Below are 18,816 nucleotides of genomic sequence, written 5' to 3' on the forward strand. Positions count from 1 at the left end.
ATTTTCAAAGTACCTTCTTGTCACACAAGACTCCGATAGTCTTCCTCTACTTTAACAAAGCCGCCTTAATGCAAAGGGTGACGTTTACCTCCACACCAACTCCCCACTAAATTTGAACCAAAGATACTATGTTTTAAACGTGTTGATCTATAGCTTTTTTCAACTCAATCTTAAAATCGACTACCAAAAAAAAACATACACCAATGCATATCCCTTTGGATCTCATAAGATCCATCGCCTAAGATCAAGGCGAAGACGTACAAGCTGAGAGTAGAGGTGGCAATCGTGTCATGTCGTGTCGGGTTCGTGTCGTGTCGAAACACTAAACGGGTTGAAAGTGTTTGACCCTAACCCGACCCATTTAATTAACGTGTCGTGTCGTGTCAACCCGTTTATTTTCGTGTCGAGTTCGTGTCGGGTTTCGGGTTAGGGCTATACCTCGAAATATGTCGTGTCATGTGAGGTTAAAAGATTGAGCATGTTGGAAGAGTAGGAGTTGAGTAGGCGGAAAGGCAAAACTAATAGTTTGGAGGCAGAATGGATGAAGTCATAGGAAGTTCAGATGACAAAATTAAAAGAGTGGGAGTTGGGGAGGCGGATGACAAAGGTCATGAGGATGCGATAGTGGTGAAAGAGACTGGGTAGTTTAGGAGAGAATGGAAAAATTGAAATGAAGTCTTGATATAAACGGCTAAGTCATTTCAACATTATAAAACAATTCAATTCGAAGGCTATCTTTTACTTATGGTTTTGATTTTGTATCTTTCTAGTTTATTTAAATAATTCAAAATACTTGCATATGAATAAACGGGTCATTTCGGAGTCATATTCGAGTTGAAATTCTCAACCCTAACCTTACCCATTTAATTTTCGTGTCGTGTCGTGTCAACCCGTTTATTTAAACGGGTTGAAATATCTTACCCAAACCCGTTTATTTCGTGTCGGGTTTCGTGTCGTGTCAATTTTTGCCACCTCTAGCTGAGAGTCTTATCTTGGTGTAGTCCAACCTCAACCAAAAAAGAACTTGTGTTTCCGACTGGGGTCCGTTCAGATGTCGTAAACACCGACAATACATATCGCAAAAAGCCATGTCATATCTCCTGGGGATGCTTCTAGCTTTCAAGGTTCTCCAAATCACCTTTCGGCGATAGCCTTTAACAAATGGCTTTTTAATGATTTTTTTTAATCATTTTCTACTAATCTTATTTAACATTTATATATCTTCGTCAATACATTTTTCTTTTTTACACTTAGAACATTTATATTCATTTATGTGAAAAGTTTTTAAAGTCTTCCTTTAATTTGTTCTTTTAAGAACCTCTCATATATAGTTTTTAATATCTGATAATGTGAATTTTGATAGTCTTTGATAAAGACTTTTTAACGATATTTTTTTGCACATAAGAGGTTCCATTTTATTCTGCATATATTTAAAAAGAAAAAAATATATATTGTAAAACATGCTCCCTTGAAGGTGGTTCACCATTTGGTGAAGATATAAAGACATCTTGCCTTGTTATGTAAGCATGCTCCATATGATTTGAACTTAGGTCTCATATTTTACATATTTAGTAAATTCAATGGATGAGTTAAAATATAATAAGAATTAATGTTAAAATATGACTTAAGAGTATAAAATGAAAATAATTTTGAAGAAAAAAATTTAAGTGTCAAAAAAAAAACCACTCAGTGAAAAATAAATGGTTATCATAAAATGCAAAAAAAAAAAAAAAAAAGGTCTAGCCCTCCACTGGGAGGTGCTTTAATAGAAGGCTAAAAGCGACCAAAATCTAAACCAATGTGGCACTATATGTACAAGTAATTAACGCATTATCCTCTAAATTTCCTATTTACGCTTGGGATTAAAGGACTTGCAACAAATCTTGTAAGAGCATACATAAGCAAATAAAATCCATAACAATATACAGCTTTCGCTACAAGACGTACAACTCTCTAATGCATTACACACTTGGGACAATGCATTAGTCGGTTGTACTCGTTGTAATGGAAGTTGTAGATTGTCATAAACTACATATACACTTAGGCAAACTAGTAGTAGTAGTTTAGCACTACGAGTGTTGAGATTCAGAGGAGGGTTGAAGCTGCACATGTGGGCAAATCCTATCAGGTTCGCCTCTTGTCCATAAATGTCTTAAATCACCTCTCTTCATTCCCAATGTTATAAAAGTCCCTGCAAATATTAACTATAAATAAATATGTACAAAAATTCTCTTATCAACTAAACCTACCCAATGTGAAGGGAACAATGTAAAGCAAAGCTGGTTGACCATGTCCATCCATCAAGTTCAAAGCCACATATGTAATAAGTAAACCTGCATGTTAAAATAATAATAAATTAATTGTTAAAAAAAGTAACTAGCAAACTGTAAGTAGATTGGTATTATGGTATATTGTATGTATACAAGTTTGCGTACCTAATCCGTAAGCAATCATTGTCCATGAGAAATATCCGGTTCGAAGGCTCTTGTTGGACAACCAATCGTATCTGTAAATAAAGTCAACAAAAACAATCTCTGACTTAATATTTACTAATTGGGTAGATTTTTCAAAGTAGAATGATGAATTGTTGTAACCTTAAAGAAAAGGCTACTAATAATCCTGGTAAAATGATATCACCAAATCCAATGATGCTGTAGCCACCCCATGGATCAAACATCCTAGGGATTTTCAGCAGCATGGGAATCCCATCTTCACCACTGTTATCTCCACGAGCCACCTGTTAATTCATAATTAAATAAATTATAAATAATAATCTTCTACTTTAAAACTCAAAATAAGAAAACCCACCACTATCATCACACTTTCATGGAACATCCATTTTGATACAAACACCCAGAAAATGTCATACAAGAACGCACAGCTCAACAGAACGGTTCCAACCTAAATTCGTCAAATAAAAATATTTATTAATTAATTACCTTAAAACACGCAACACTTACTTAGAAAAAAAAAACAAAACAAAATTTTGATGATTACCTTGAGATTAGGCACTTGGATTATCTGGATTACTGTGATAATCAACGCGACGCCCTGATGTAAAAATTGAGATAAAAAAACAAAAGATTTTATTCTATGTAACTATTTCATCTCTTTCGAAGTTGCATATCAATTCAAAACATTTAAAAGAAAATATATGATAGATAATATTAAATTAAACTTACAAGTATATCTTGGCCTATCCAAGCAAAGGAAAAACGGCGATAAACAGCCCATACAACAGCAGATGTCACACAGAATGGAGAAACACCTAGTGTTAAATACGATACTGCCCCTAGGAAAGGGATCTTCACATATGTTTTTGCAGCATGTTCAAATATTTTGAAACTGCATTTATTAAATTGTTAGTTAGTTCAGAACCAACTTTAATACCTATGAAACTATGTTAAATTGAAGAATACCATGACAATAAAGCCACCAAACAAGTTTGCAGACCCTGAGAAGTGAGAACAAACAAAAAGAGTGAATATAAAGAATTTTCCTTTTGTTTATAAAATGTGCAATAGAAAATACACATTTTGATAAAAGCAAATAACAGTGAAATTATTATTATTATTATTATGAGATACCTCAGCACCACCAATGGCAAACAAGACAACCAAGACTTCAATAAACCCGTATGACATCCACTTGTAAAGCATAACCAAGAAACATGATGCAATCACAACAAACACAATTGCTGATGTGGTGTTGATCTCCACCACACCACTTGAATTTGAAACCTCCATATTCAAGTATTCATCAGAACCATCCTGTAAATTTCACATTCATATCAGTCAAAGTCAAAAGTCAAAAAGTCAAAAAGTCAAAAAGTCAAAAATTCAACCTTTAACAGTTTGTCCTGCTCAATAGCAGCTTCTCTAGCAGTCCAGGCAGACCAGTAAGATGCACATAGTATGGTGCCAACAGCCATAAGCCATAAAAACACCTCAGCAACATCAACCAGTGGCCTCTTTGGAGAGTATAGCTGCACAAAAACTGAGAATAACACCAGTTACAATTATAACAAACCACCAACCTTGCTACTATTATTTTAAGGTTGGTTTTCATCATCATTTTATAATCATCTTAATACACCTGTCCTTACCATTCAAGTTTTTCTGGAGATTCTGTTTCAAGCTTTCACCAGCATCTTGTGGAAGCATGACTACAGGGATGCCAATACTAACATCAGGTTCATCTGGTTCACACACCATCTTGAACAGTTCTAAACAAGAATCAACATTTATGAAGTTAAGATATACTGTATGTATATGGTAATAATATAGTTTCTTTGATTGATAAAATCCCCAATAAGCTTTACATACCTGTGCCATTGTTAATGATGAGGATAGCTGAAGCACCAGCAGCTTCAGCAACATTTGCCTTGGTTGTAAAGCTGCAGTTCCCTCGATGCACAAGGATAGTTTCACCAGTAAGCTACAGAAAACATGATCATAAAAATTTCAACAAAGATCTACAAGGAAAGAGGAAGAAGAAGATGAAGAAAAAGTAAACCTTGTTTTTAGGTGTTGTGCAACAGTCGGAAGGGTCTGCAAGAGCAATTCTGCTTTTATCGGCATCCTTCTCCTTTGATTCCAAGGTGGGACCAAATCGGGCACCAACACCCACGAACTCATCTTCTTCTCTATCATCAATCCAAGTTGGAACCTTCACCTGTTACATAACATAAAGGAATCAGCAAATAGGTGAAAATTTGTACACCTGAAATTCGGATTTTCTATATTTCACATGCTTGAGCTAAGGAACTTCTGTTTAGGGTACGATTATGATTTTCTTAGATTTAATTTGACTCATGTTATCAACCTTACATCACAATCCAACTCTAATACCTCAACCTTAGTCCATCAGCCATAGAAGAACTTCAATTTGAAACAATAATTAAGTAAGAAAACTATTGCAATCACACAAATCACCGTACACTGCGTGACAAATGAACCAACCTGCACACAGAGAAAGCTCACGAGCAAAAAACAATAACAATAACAAATGAATTATTACCAGAACAAAGTTGTTGTCACAGCCGGGTCTCGTAGGAGCAACATCATCATGGTGAACTATATCGCCGGCGAAAACAAGAGAAACACAGGAAATTAGCGAAATTACAACCAACGCAAGCACAGCTCTGCTTGGTATCGCTGCTGCTGCCTCCATTACTTGGTTCTTGGATCAGGTTTGAAAGCGATCAGCAGTAGAAGGAATTGGTTCAAGAAAACGTGAAGATTGGTGCTGCTTCGTTTTGGTTTGTCATTGTGCGGTGTGACGACGGCGATGACGATGGAGTAGGCGGCAGAAAATGGCGAATATATACGTACGGAAAGCGCGTGTGAACGCGAATTACTTCTTTTGTTACTTTCGTAACCAACCGCAACAATGGCATTTGAAATGTCGCTCAACAAAATAATAGACATTTTTTTTTGGAATTTGCAAGTGAGTGTCATGAGAGAAGGGTGTTCAAAACCGGATATCCGAAAATTTGGATAGTGGATTTTTGATATCCGAATCCGTATCCGAAATTTCAGATACGGATTAGGATTCTGAATCGGATATCCGAAAATTCAAAGTTTCCAAAATTCGAGATTGAAAAATTACGAGACAAATGAAACCAAAAAAAAAAAATCACCATTGCCATTGTTCCAAAATTCAGATGTCTCGAGTTCTTTGTTAATTGTTATAGAGTTTCAATATTAAAACATATATTGCGTTTCTTAGTCATTACTACACAGATTCCAAATTCATTCAAGCACCCCTCACAACATTAGTTGTGTTCACACCAAGAACGAGGAGGATAATGTCTTATAAATTAACTTTACCACATATGATTTTCAAGTCTAATTAATCACTACATGTTTGTTGAACGCAGCTGAACCAAATAATAATGCTAACATGTTATATTTTGAAGGTTTAAAATTAATATATCCCTACTCTATTTAAAAGAAATGCATACGTATACATTGAAAACATATAACGAGTATGCATTTTATTTCGGATATTCGGATATCCGAAATATCGGAAAACTCATAAAACTAATATTCGTATCCGAATCCGAAAATTCGGATATACGAGTTTCGAATATCCGAATTTTCGGATAATTTTGTTTCGGATTTTCGGGTTTTCGGATCGGAAGTTTGGATGTGGATATTTTTGAACACCCCTAGTCATGAGTTTGTTAAAAAAATATTTCTATATTATCATGTGACCGATTTATGATTGTATGTAAAGATACGTTCGTATTTATTGGGGTTGCCTAAAAAGACATTCATTTTACCATATAGACACTCTAACTTAATTTTGAAATATTTTTTTTGGTTGAAATTGCATTGTTTTCCGAAAAAGTTGATTATAAGTAGTTAACTATAGGTTGACTTTTTAAAAAGTGGCCAATAGGGTGTCCAAGGGGTGTCTAGCAACACTCATAGACTTAATCTTCAATACTGGTGAAAATGTCTCATCATAGAACTCTTGGAGTTTGAGAAAAGCCCTTTGCAACCAGTCGTGTCTTATAAGTGTGTACATTCTCATCCATGTCGATCTTCTTCTTGAAGATTCATTTGCACCCGACTGTCTTACGACCTGGTACATTGTCAACTAAGTTCTAAACTTGATTGTCATACATGGACTGTATCTCGTTGTCCATAGCCTCTTTCCATTTAGCAGACTCAGGGACTGCCATGACTTCCGTGTAGCTGTTAGGTTCATCCAAACTTACTGGTATACTATCAATGATAAGTGTATCACCTTCCACAGTAGTATGGAAACCATAGTAATGCTCAGGTGCATTCCTAACTCTCGTGGAACGCCTCAGAGGTACAGACTCGTCAGTTGGATCAACAGGAGTTTCCTCCTCATGTTGACTGCTAGGGTTTGAGGTTCCTTCACCACTTAACTCTTGAATTTCTTCAAGGTTAATTTGCCTCCCACTGTTTCCTTGGCTTATGAACTCTCTCTCTCTCTCTTGAAAGACTCCTCTCCTTACCACAAAGACCACATTATCACTAGGTCTATAAAAGAGGTAACCAAAGGATTTATGTGGGTAGCCGATGAAAATACATCGCTCACTTCGAGGTTCGAGCTTATCGTGAGTCTCGCGCCTCACGAAAGCCTCGCAACCCCAAATCTTGATGTGGTCCAAATTAGGAATTTTCCCAGTCTACATCTCGTGAGGTGTTTTGACAACCTTTTTGGTAAGGACCAGATTAAGAATATGGGCGGAAATCTCTAAGGCATACCCCCAAAATGAGATTGGTAGTGAAGCTCGATTCATCATGGAACGAACCATGTCCAACAAGGTTCGATTACACCTCTCAGCCATACCATTAAGCTGTGGTGTTATGAGACAATCCCACATTCCTTAAGATAGTCAAGGAACTCTGTACTAAGATACTCACCACCTCGATCGGATCGAAGCATCTTAATGTTCCTACCCAATTGATTCTCCATGTCCCGTTTAAACTCTTTGAAATTTTCAAAGGTTTCTGACTTATGCTTGATTAAGTAGACATAGTCATATCTACTATAATCATCAATAAAAGTCACATAGAAGCGGTTAGCATCTCTTGTGGCGGTTTTGAATGGTCCACACACATCTGTGTGTACGAGATCCAACAAACCTTCACCCCTAGCACAAGTACCAGTGAAGGGTGACTTTGTCATTTTTCTTAGTAAACAAGATTCACAACTATCATCCGACTTTAGGTCAAATGACTCCAAGACTTCATCCTTTTGGAGCTAGCCTATGCGTTTCTTGCTCACATGTCCAAAACAACAATGCTATAACGATGCTTTATCCAAGCTAATGGAAGAATCGATACATAACACATTATTTCCTAGGTTATCTACAACCGACACAATTTCACAAGGTAATTCTTTAAAATAAAGACCATTATTATAGAAAGCATTAATGCCACCACATTCATTATCAAATGAAAAAGTAAATCCTTGTTTGTACAAACCGTGAAAGGAAATAATATTTCTCGCCATTTCATACGAGTAACAACATTTATTCAAATCTAATCTTAACCCACTACTTAGAAACAAGGAATAAACTCCAATCTTGGTGACAGGTGAAGTTTTCCTATTCCCCATGATCAAGTTTATCTTCCTATGCTCCACATTCTCACTTTTTCTTAGTCCCTGCAAATCAGAACATATGTGAATACCATAACCTATATCAATGACCCAAGAATTAGAATATGGTGAGTTATTAGACAATATAGTGTAAATACTTGCATGGTTGGGTTTCAATTTCCCATCCTTAACATCTTGCAAGTACTTTGGGAAGTTTCGCTTCCAGTGCGCCTTTTCATGGCAATAGAAGCATTCAGCCTCTTTAGGGTTGGCAGAAGGAGTGACAGAACTTGGTTCTACTTGAAGAGGAGCCATCAAGAGACTTTCCCTTGTTACCCTTCGAAATGGATCTTCCTCTTCTTCCCTTTACCTTGCCCGATATCCAGAACATGGGCGGTGGTAAGAGTAGGAGTGGTAACAACCGATTTACCTTTAAGATCACTTTCGGCAATATTCAAAAGTCCTTGAAGATTGCTCAGTGTGACCTCCTCCTTGTTCATATGATAGGTCATTCAGAATTGATCATAACAAGAAGGTAAGGAGTGCAATATGATGTCAATTGCCAACTCCTCGGGAAAGTTCACATTTAACTTCATCAGACGGTCCACAAACATTTGCATTTTCTGCATGTGGCCCGTGATGGGTTCACCATCTTTCATTCGGGTTGTTATCATGGAGGAGATTATTTCATATCGCTCTTGACGAGCACGCTGATGGTATATTTCCATCAAATCCTGATGAATCTCAAAAGGATAGAAGTCCTCATAAGACTTTTGGAGCTTGGCTGTCATCGTGGCCAGCATGATACATGCCACTTTAGTGGCATCTCTCTCAAGAGTCCTGACGTCAGCGATCTCCTCGGGAGTAGCAGAAGACTCATCAAGTTCCTTCAGCTCTTTGTCAAGGACTTATTCCTTGTCCTCATAGCGAGTGACCATCCTTATGTTCCTAATCCAATCATTGAAATTAGTCCCATCAAAGATGACTCTCCCACAAAGGTTCATGAGAGAGAAGGAGCCGGTAGGGTTTGAGCCATAAGCAGCATTGTTGGAAGACATCTGAAAAAGAAGAAGGACAAGTTTAGATTAGATATAAAGATAGTCCTTAATAAGACACCCAAATGTAATGTTAAGGCTAGGACCCAACACAATATTTTATAACATAGAAGAGGGATGCCGTAATCCAAGCTATAAAATATTTGAAGGTAGGTGAATGACGATTCACCAAATTCCACCATGAAAAACGAAATGTATTATTAGGTTTTAATTGGTTTTGAAACTCCTAGACTCTTTTGAGATTCATTTAACTTTTCAATGGCATGTTTCAATCTCGATTGTGCCCTTCAAGTTTTGTGACTGGGATGCTAAGGATCACAAAACAAGGTGTGAATAACCATGCAAATTTACTTGGTACTCTTAATGTTTATCACCTAATCGATATGCCGGTTAACCACACGCATTCCACCGATCTATGATAAACCTTAAGCCATCCTTTGTCAACCATGTTAAATCCAAGTTAGTGTGTCGGTTAACCACACGCGCTCCACTAACGACTTAAGCAAGGTGCAGAGTGTAATTTCATGGGTTAGCACCAAATTCACATTTTCCTAAAGTGACTAAGATTGGGAATTTATAAAACATTTAGTTACTTTATAATCATTATAATTTTAATGAGAATTAAAGTCATTGTCCTACCCGATCGGCTAACGACCCTCCACCAGTCAAAGAAGCGGTGGGTGAGAGTGGACACCCATTAAGCTGTCATTTTATAGGTAACAACCTTATACCCCCTTATAGACCGACTTCGTGAATGAGGCCTACTAACGGTAAAACAACTTGATCTTATATATATATATATATATATATATATATATATATATATATATATATAAACTTATAATACTATAAAGTATAAGGGTTGAATTTTTACTTTTAAATTTCTAGGGATTGGAACTAAAGTTTTCTAAAGTGACTTTACATGTTCCAAAACTTAAGGACAAGTTTTATAACTATCCAAAACTTTTCAACTTCATAACTTATGAGTTAATGGTTTATTAAAATGAAGACTCTTCATTTTATGTAACTTATGTGTTCTTTAATGGACTTTAAAAGAAATGACTTTTGATAATCCATAACTTGAGGATAAATTATGGACTCCATTAAAAAAACATTTAGATCAAGAATTAAACTAACAAAAAAATTGCAAAGAATTCCTTTGATCTACCAAACTCATAAATGTATGAACATTCATATCAACAATTTCAAGAATCTTATAAACACATATAAAACTTGAAATTTTGATAATAACCATTGTAACAGGGACGCATCTTTGTTAGGGCCAGGAGGGGTCTTGGCCCCCCCTGAATTTTGGGTTAGAAGTAGTCCAACTAAGAATAATTTTTTGAGATATAAGCGCAGGTGTATGTAAATTGGGCTTTGGCCCCTCCTGCCCAATCTGAATGACGTGAATTGAAGTATCAAACCCCAAATCGGCAAATCCCAATCCTCATCTTCGGTCAATCCGTTGAATCCGTTCTTCATTGGTCGCTGTTCTAGTCGTCGGACGCCTCAGTGCCTCACGCCTCAGTCCGCTCCGCCTCCGGCCTCCACAGGTCACCGCAATCCGCAGACGCAGCACGCCAGCACAGTAGGTGACAGCAGCTAGCAGACTTTCAAATTCCAATCTTCAGTCTTCTCTTAATCTCTTCTATAACTCTGTAAGTTCTATTCTTCCATCGTGCAATCTGGAAGAAAAATCAGATAGTCAACTAGTCAAGAACTTAGAATCTCAAACAAATGAAACAATGTTATATGTTCCTTCGTGTAATCTTGTTCTGTTGTTTACTGTTCAGTCTCCATTTGCAAATTTGGTTAATTGATTGTTGTGGCCTTGTGGGAATTTCACAGTTCATACAATTAAATGATTTCACACACTGTTGTTCCTTGCTTCTTGTTTGTCCAAAACTCCAAATAAGCTAGGATTGTTGATTTGTTCCTCTAATTGCTTGTTGTTTGTCTTAAATGAGTTGAGATTGTTAATTAATTTGAATTGTTCCTCCATTTTATTGTTGTTGGAATTTAGGAATCAAGAAATTAGAATCTCAAACAATGTTATATGTTTTTTTTTTGCAGAAATTAAAGTTAATCGGTAGATTTTGAATGAATTGTTCATACATTTTGATTTTTTTTATAGATACAATCATGGACAAGATGAAAACGGTAACTTTAGGTATTTTGGTGTTTAAATGCTGAATATTTTTTTTTTGATTTTTTTGTGTAATAACGTTTATTTTAGATTTTTTAACTTTCGGCCCCCTAGTTATATGTTCAAGCTCCGTCACTGCATTGTAAATGGATTAGCATAATCATTACCACATCAAAAACATGTTTTATAAGCAAAAAACTTTAGGGTAATGATTCTAGTCCATTTCAGGCAACAAAACTCGAAAAACTGCACTCTAGGCCTCCTACTCGTCGAGTACACGAACCTACTTGATGAGTAGGACTAATATATGCATGGACTCGTCGAGTCCCCATATGGACTCAGCGATTTCACTCAACAGAATGCATAATTTTTGATTTTCTTCAACAATTTGCATCAAGTATCAAGAAACCAAGCCTATGCTTTGATACCACTGAAGGGTTTTGAGCATTCTAACACTCCTATGATGTACATGCAATCCTAGAAACCTTGGATCTATGTTTTACTAAGACACATGCAAATTTGATTTTTCCAAGGTTCTTAACCTAACTAGCATGACATGGGGAAGTTGAAACATAAAAGCTAGTAGAAGAACATACCTTTCTTGTTGCTTGGATTCCTTAAGAACATTGTGAGCCTAGCACCCCAGATGTGATGCCTCAAATGTTTCACACAACACCACAACTCTTGGAATATCTTTGAGAGAAGTACACTATCACTCAAAATCGGCTAGCCCTCCTTGTTCTAGTCTTAGTGTCGATTTTGCTAGCCTATGGGGTCTTTATATAGTGTGTCACAAGTAGGGTTACACTATGTAAACCCTAATTGACATGGCTTTTCATTTCCTCCATGATCCATGGGTTTTAACCTCCATGGAGCATCCATGGAGCACCCTATGGGTTTTAGCCCAATCCAATAAACCATGGATCATTAGCCAACTATATAAGAATGAATGATTTACACAATCAATCCCATATATTTAATTAGTCTTTTTTTTATCACAAAATTAATTCCAAATTAATTCTTGATCAATACTAATTAAATAATATGATTTCATATTAATATATTATAACTTATAATATATTAACAAATCATAAGTGTCCTTCTTCTCATTTTGTCTATCCAATTATCATGATGCCATGCAACCCAAATGGACCATGTCAATCGGGTCAAGTACATACCAGGAATAGTTATGGACTTAGACACCTTATCCAACAAACCTACCAGTCAAAGTTGCTTTACCAGTGCGCCAAATCATTGCTTATTCAACAGCAATAAGCAAATAGGTGAGATCAATGAGGGTCACGTCAAGGTCTGTTATATAGTAATCTTTTATGAACTCACTATACGACTTAGGAAGTGATTGAAGAACCAAGTCAACAGTCAGCTTTCTTGAGACTTTGACACCCAACATTCCCAACTTGTCAATATGCAACTTCATGTCAAAGATGTGAGCACATACAAACTTTCCATCTTCGTGTTTGCTTGCCAATAGGGCTTGAGTGACCTTTAACTTTCAAGTCTTCGAACACATGGGTCAGGGAGAATTAGTGGAGGAGATGGAGGAAGTGAAGAACGATTTCCATTTCCACGATCCAATCGTGGAACATCATCTTCATGTGGAAAGCTTTTTCCAAAGGATTCGGGAAGACCATAGTTGTTATAATTTGACATCTACAAAAGGGAGAAATTCAAGTTAGTTGATTCTATCCTTAATATAACACCCAAATGAAATATTAAGGCTATGACCCAACATAATATTTTACAATTCGGAAGAGGGATGCTGTAATCCAGTTGTAAAATATTTGAAGGTAGGTAAATGATGATTTACCAATTTCCACCATGAAAAGCGAAAAAGGACATTAGGTTTTAAATGAATTGAAATTCCTAGATCTTTTGAGATTCATTGAAATTTTCAATGGCATGTTTAATCTCGATTATTCCCTTTAAGTTTGTGACTAGGATGTCGAGGATCACAAACAAGGTGTGAATAACCATGCAAATTAGCTTGGTGCTCTCAAAGACGTTTATCACCTAATCAATGTGTCGGTTAACCACATACGCTCCATTGATCTATGATAAACTATGAGCTACCCATTGTCATCCTTCATTAGTCTCATATTAGTGTGCCGGTTAATCACACTCGCTCCACTAACTACCAACATGGTGCAATGTGCAATTTCATGGATTAGCACCAAATTCACATTTTTCCTAAAGTAACTAAGATTTGGGAAGTTTATAAAAAGTGTTTAGTTACTTCGTACTTCATTATACTTATAATGGAAGATTGTGTCCTATCCTACCCGTTTGGATAACGACCCTCCACTGGTCAAAGGTACGGTGGGTAAGAGTGGATACCCAATGACGGTCATTTTACAAGTCGCTTCCTTAAACACCCCTTATATACCAGCTTCATGAATGAGGCCTACTAACGGTAAGACTGGCCTTTTACTTACACATATAATATATTAACGTTTTAATTTTATATAGTATAGGGTGTATTTTATACATTTAAAATACTAAGTGGGTTAATCTATTAATAAGTTATACTTTTAATTTGATTAAAATTAAAACATATTATTATGGATTTATTAATTATCTCTTTTAATTAAACACTTAATCAATTTAATAAAATTCATAAGGATGTAATATGAACTATTCAAAATACTAGGGTTTTAGAATTTAATATTTCAAAATTAAAACTTTTTAATTAAATTTCAAATTCCAAAACTCGAGGACAAATTTTGAAACCTTTCAAAATATTAGGTATTAACAATTTAAATTTCAAAAACTAAAACTTTTAATTTCAACATTAAACTATAAAACCTAAAGGGTGTGATTTAAAACTTTTTCAAAATTACTAGATTAAATATTTGAATCAAAATAATCCTATATTATCCATATTTAACCAAATCACCAATTTTGATAAGGATATGCATACCAATCATAAAAAATCGATTTTAGGCAATATAGACGAGTTTTGGTAATTATCCAAATCAAAAACTGGCCAAAAAATCGAAAAATTTGGTAACAGATCACTCAACTTGTCAAGTTAACTATGGAACTCGTCGATTTCAAGCAACTCGTTGAGTCCAGACATGAACTCGACGGGTTCATCAGTCAGACAACAAAATTTTCGATTTTTTGATCTTTTGTCCATTCACTTTTTCATCTATTCAATAGAAAAACGACTTAGGCTCTGATACTACTGTTGAGTTCTGAGCATAACATCATTCCTATGGTACATGTAACCCTAATTGCTTTGGATCTAGTTTTTTCTAATTTGAACATACAAATATGAATACCAAAGCAATAACCTTATGACTAGCATACATATATCGAAAATCACATATGATTAGGGTTAGAATCTTTACCTCTCTTTTTATGTAACAATAACAAGTTTAATCCTTCTTGATCTTGACTTCTGAAAGCCTAGTGCCCTAAGTGTTGCACCTCTAATGGAGTCACAAACACCCACTGCAAGGAGGATGACTTAGGAGAGAAGGATTTTGGCTGAGGTTTATTTCTTGAATGCTTAGGCCAAAAATCCCCTTGTATGGGGTCCTATATATATAGTTGTGGCTGCTAGGGTTTTCAGGTGGAAACTCTAATACCTAACTTAGGCAACAAGCAACCCATAAACTCATTTCCTTAGAGCCCATGAACGAAATCTATAGGGCTTCCCTATATGATTTCGTCCACTCCACTCTATGTAGTCAATCAGCCCAATTATGCAACTATCAATGATTTGCATAACAGTCCCCTAATTATTCAATCAGTCTCTTTTGATCACAAAATTAATTTCCGACCAATACTAATTAAATGATATGATTTCCAAATAATATATTAATCTTGTTATATATTAATAAAACCATTTTGAGTATCAATTTATTATTCATATAATAAATCATACTCTCTCTCCTCTTGACATCCTATCAAGTTGCATGAGTGAAGGCAACCTAAAAGGACCATGCTCATAATCGCGTCAAGTACATACTAATAATAGTTATGGGCTTAGACACCTAATCACCAATTTTGATAAGGATATGCATACCAATCATAAAAAATCGATTTTAGGCAATAAAGACGAGTTTTGGTAATTATCCAAATCAAAAACTGGACAAAAAATCGAAAAATCTGGTAACAGATCACTCAACTTGTCAAGTTAACTATGGAACTCGTCGATTTCAAGCAACTCGTTGAGTCCAGACATGAACTCGACGGGTTCATCAGTCAGACAACAAAATTTTCGATTTTTTGATCTTTTGTCCGTTCACTTTTTCATCTATTCAATAGAAAAACGACTTAGGCTCTGATACTACTGTTGAGTTCTGAGCATAACATCATTCCTATGGTGTACATGTAACCCTAATTGCTATGGATCTAGTTTTTTCTAATTTGAACATACAAATATGAATACCAAAGCAATAACCTTATGACTAGCATACATATATCGAAAATCACATATGATTAGGGTTAGAATCTTTACCTCTCTTTTTATGTAACAATAACAAGTTTAATCCTTCTTGATCTTGACTTCTGAAAGCCTAGTGCCCTAAGTTTTACACCTCTAATGGAGTCACAAACACCCACTGCAAGGAGGATGACTTAGGAGAGAAGGATTTCGGCTGAGGTTTATTTCTTGAATGCTTAGGCCAAAATTCCCCTTGTATGGGGTCCTATATATATATATATATATATATATATATATATATATATATATATATATATATATATATATATATATATAGTTGTGGCTGCTAGGGTTTTCAGGTGGAAACTCTAATACCTAACTTAGGCAACAAGCGACCCATAAACTCATTTCCTTAGAGCCCATGAACGAAATCTATAGGGCTTCCCTATATGATTTCGTCCACTCCACTCTATGTAGTCAATCAGCCCAATTATGCAACTATCAATGATTTGCATAACAGTCCCCTAATTATTCAATCAGTCTCTTTTGATCACAAAATTAATTTCCGACCAATACTAATTAAATGATATGATTTCCAAATAATATATTAATCTTGTTATATATTAATAAAACCATTTTGAGTATCAATTTATTATTCATATAATAAATCATACTCTCTCTCCTCTTGACATCCTATCAAGTTGCATGAGTGAAGGCAACCCAAAAGAACCATGCTCGTAATCGCGTCAAGTACATACTAATAATACTTATGGGCTTAGACACCTAATCACCAATTTTGATAAGGATATGCATACCAATCATAAAAAATCGATTTTAGGCAATAAAGACGAGTTTTGGTAATTATCTAAATCAAAAACTGGCCAAAAAATCGAAAAATATGGTAACAGATCACTCAACTTGTCAAGTTAACTATGGAACTCGCCGATTTCAAGCAACTCGTTGAGTCCAGACATGAACTCGACGGGTTCATCAGTCAGACAACAAAATTTTCGATTTTTTGATCTTTTGTCCGTTCACTTTTTCATCTATTCAATAGAAAAACGACTTAGGCTCTGATACTACTGTTGAGTTCTGAGCATAACATCATTCCTATGGTGTACATGTAACCCTAATTGCTGTGGATCTAGTTTTTTCTAATTTGAACATACAAATATGAATACCAAAGCAATAACCTTATGACTAGCATACATATATCGAAAATCACATATGATTAGGGTTAGAATCTTTACCTCTCTTTTTATGTAACAATAACAAGTTTAATCCTTCTTGATCTTGACTTCTGAAAGCCTTGTGCCCTAAGTTTTACACCTCTAATGGAGTCACAAACACCCACTGCAAGGAGGATGACTTAGGAGAGAAGGATTTCGGCTGAGGTTTATTTCTTGAATGCTTAGGCCAAAATTCCCCTTGTATGGGGTCCTATATATATATATATATATATATATATATATATATATATATATATATATATATATATATAGTTGTGGCTGCTAGGGTTTTCAGGTGGAAACTCTAATACCTAACATAGGCAACAAGCAACCCATAAACTCATTTCCTTAGAGCCCATGAACGAAATCTATAGGGCTTCCCTATATGATTTCGTCCACTCCACTCTATGTAGTCAATCAGCCCAATTATGCAACTATCAATGATTTGCATAACAGTCCCCTAATTATTCAATCAGTCTCTTTTGATCACAAAATTAATTTCCGACCAATACTAATTAAATGATATGATTTCCAAATAATATATTAATCTTGTTATATATTAATAAAACCATTTTGAGTATCAATTTATTATTCATATAATAAATCATACTCTCTCTCCTCTTGACATCCTATCAAGTTGCATGAGTGAAGGCAACACAAAAGGACCATGCTCGTAATCGCGTCAAGTACATACTAATAATAGTTATGGGCTTAGACACCTAATCACCAATTTTGATAAGGATATGCATACCAATCATAAGAAATCGATTTTAGGCAATCAAGATGAGTTTTGGTAATTATCTAAATCAAAAACTGGCCAAAAAATCGAAAAATCTGGTAACAGATCACTCAACTTGTCAAGTTAACTATGGAACTCGTCGATTTCAAGCAACTCGTTGAGTCCAGACATGAACTCGACGGGTTCATCAGTCAGACAACAAAATTTTCGATTTTTTGATCTTTTGTCCGTTCACTTTTTCATCTATTCAATAGAAAAACGACTTAGGCTCTGATACTACTGTTGAGTTCTGAGCATAACATCATTCCTATGGTGTACATGTAACCCTAATTGCTTTGGATCTAGTTTTTTCTAATTTGAACATACAAATATGAATACCAAAGCAATAACCTTATGACTAGCATACATATATCGAAAATCACATATGATTAGGGTTAGAATCTTTACCTATCTTTTTATGTAACAATAACAAGTTTAATCCTTCTTGATCTTGACTTCTGAAAGCCTTGTGCCCTAAGTTTTACACCTCTAATGGAGTCACAAACACCCACTGCAAGGAGGATGACTTAGGAGAGAAGGATTTCGGCTGAGGTTTATTTCTTGAATGCTTAGGCCAAAATTCCCCTTTTATGGGGTCCTATATATATATATATATATATATATATATATATATATATATATATATATATATATATATATATATATATATAGTTGTGGCTGCTAGGGTTTTCAGGTGGAAACTCTAATACCTAACTTAGGCAACAAGCAACCCATAAACTCATTTCCTTAGAGCCCATGAACGAAATCTATAGGGCTTCCCTATATGATTTCGTCCACTCCACTCTATGTAGTCAATCAGCCCAATTATGCAACTATCAATGATTTGCATAACAGTCCCCTAATTATTCAATCAGTCTCTTTTGATCACAAAATTAATTTCCGACCAATACTAATTAAATGATATGATTTCCAAATAATATATTAATCTTGTTATATATTAATAAAACCATTTTGAGTATCAATATATTATTCATATAATAAATCATACTCTCTCTCCTCTTGACATCCTATCAAGTTGCATGAGTGAAGGCAACCCAAAAGAACCATGCTCGTAATCGCGTCAAGCACATACTAATAATAGTTATGGG

General features: G+C 35.3%; 1 protein-coding gene across 2 annotated transcripts; it reads right to left on the bottom strand.

The window, feature by feature from the left end:
• Positions 1-1,726: 1,726 nt before the first annotated feature.
• On the bottom strand, positions 1,727-5,392 carry LOC145061664 (signal peptide peptidase-like 4). Of its 2 annotated transcripts, none has more exons than XM_079009200.1 (14): positions 5,020-5,392; positions 4,516-4,674; positions 4,326-4,437; positions 4,106-4,225; positions 3,845-3,996; positions 3,588-3,770; positions 3,420-3,454; positions 3,183-3,345; positions 2,998-3,051; positions 2,809-2,901; positions 2,595-2,737; positions 2,436-2,506; positions 2,246-2,333; positions 1,727-2,191 (listed from the first exon to the last, which is right to left on the bottom strand). In XM_079009200.1, exons 1-14 carry the CDS (start codon positions 5,170-5,172, stop codon positions 2,158-2,160), a joined length of 1,560 nt encoding a protein of 519 aa, XP_078865326.1. In that variant the 5' UTR covers positions 5,173-5,392; the 3' UTR covers positions 1,727-2,157. The 2 variants fall into 2 exon arrangements, with proteins under 2 accessions (XP_078865326.1, XP_078865325.1); XM_079009199.1 differs by having other exon boundaries at positions 2,250-2,333; positions 5,020-5,391.
• Positions 5,393-18,816: the final 13,424 nt, after the last annotated feature.

Source organism: Lactuca serriola, chromosome 7, assembly GCF_051521515.1.
Source record: "Lactuca serriola cultivar US96UC23 chromosome 7, Lser_US96UC23_V15, whole genome shotgun sequence".
Lineage (NCBI taxonomy): Eukaryota > Viridiplantae > Streptophyta > Magnoliopsida > Asterales > Asteraceae > Lactuca > Lactuca serriola.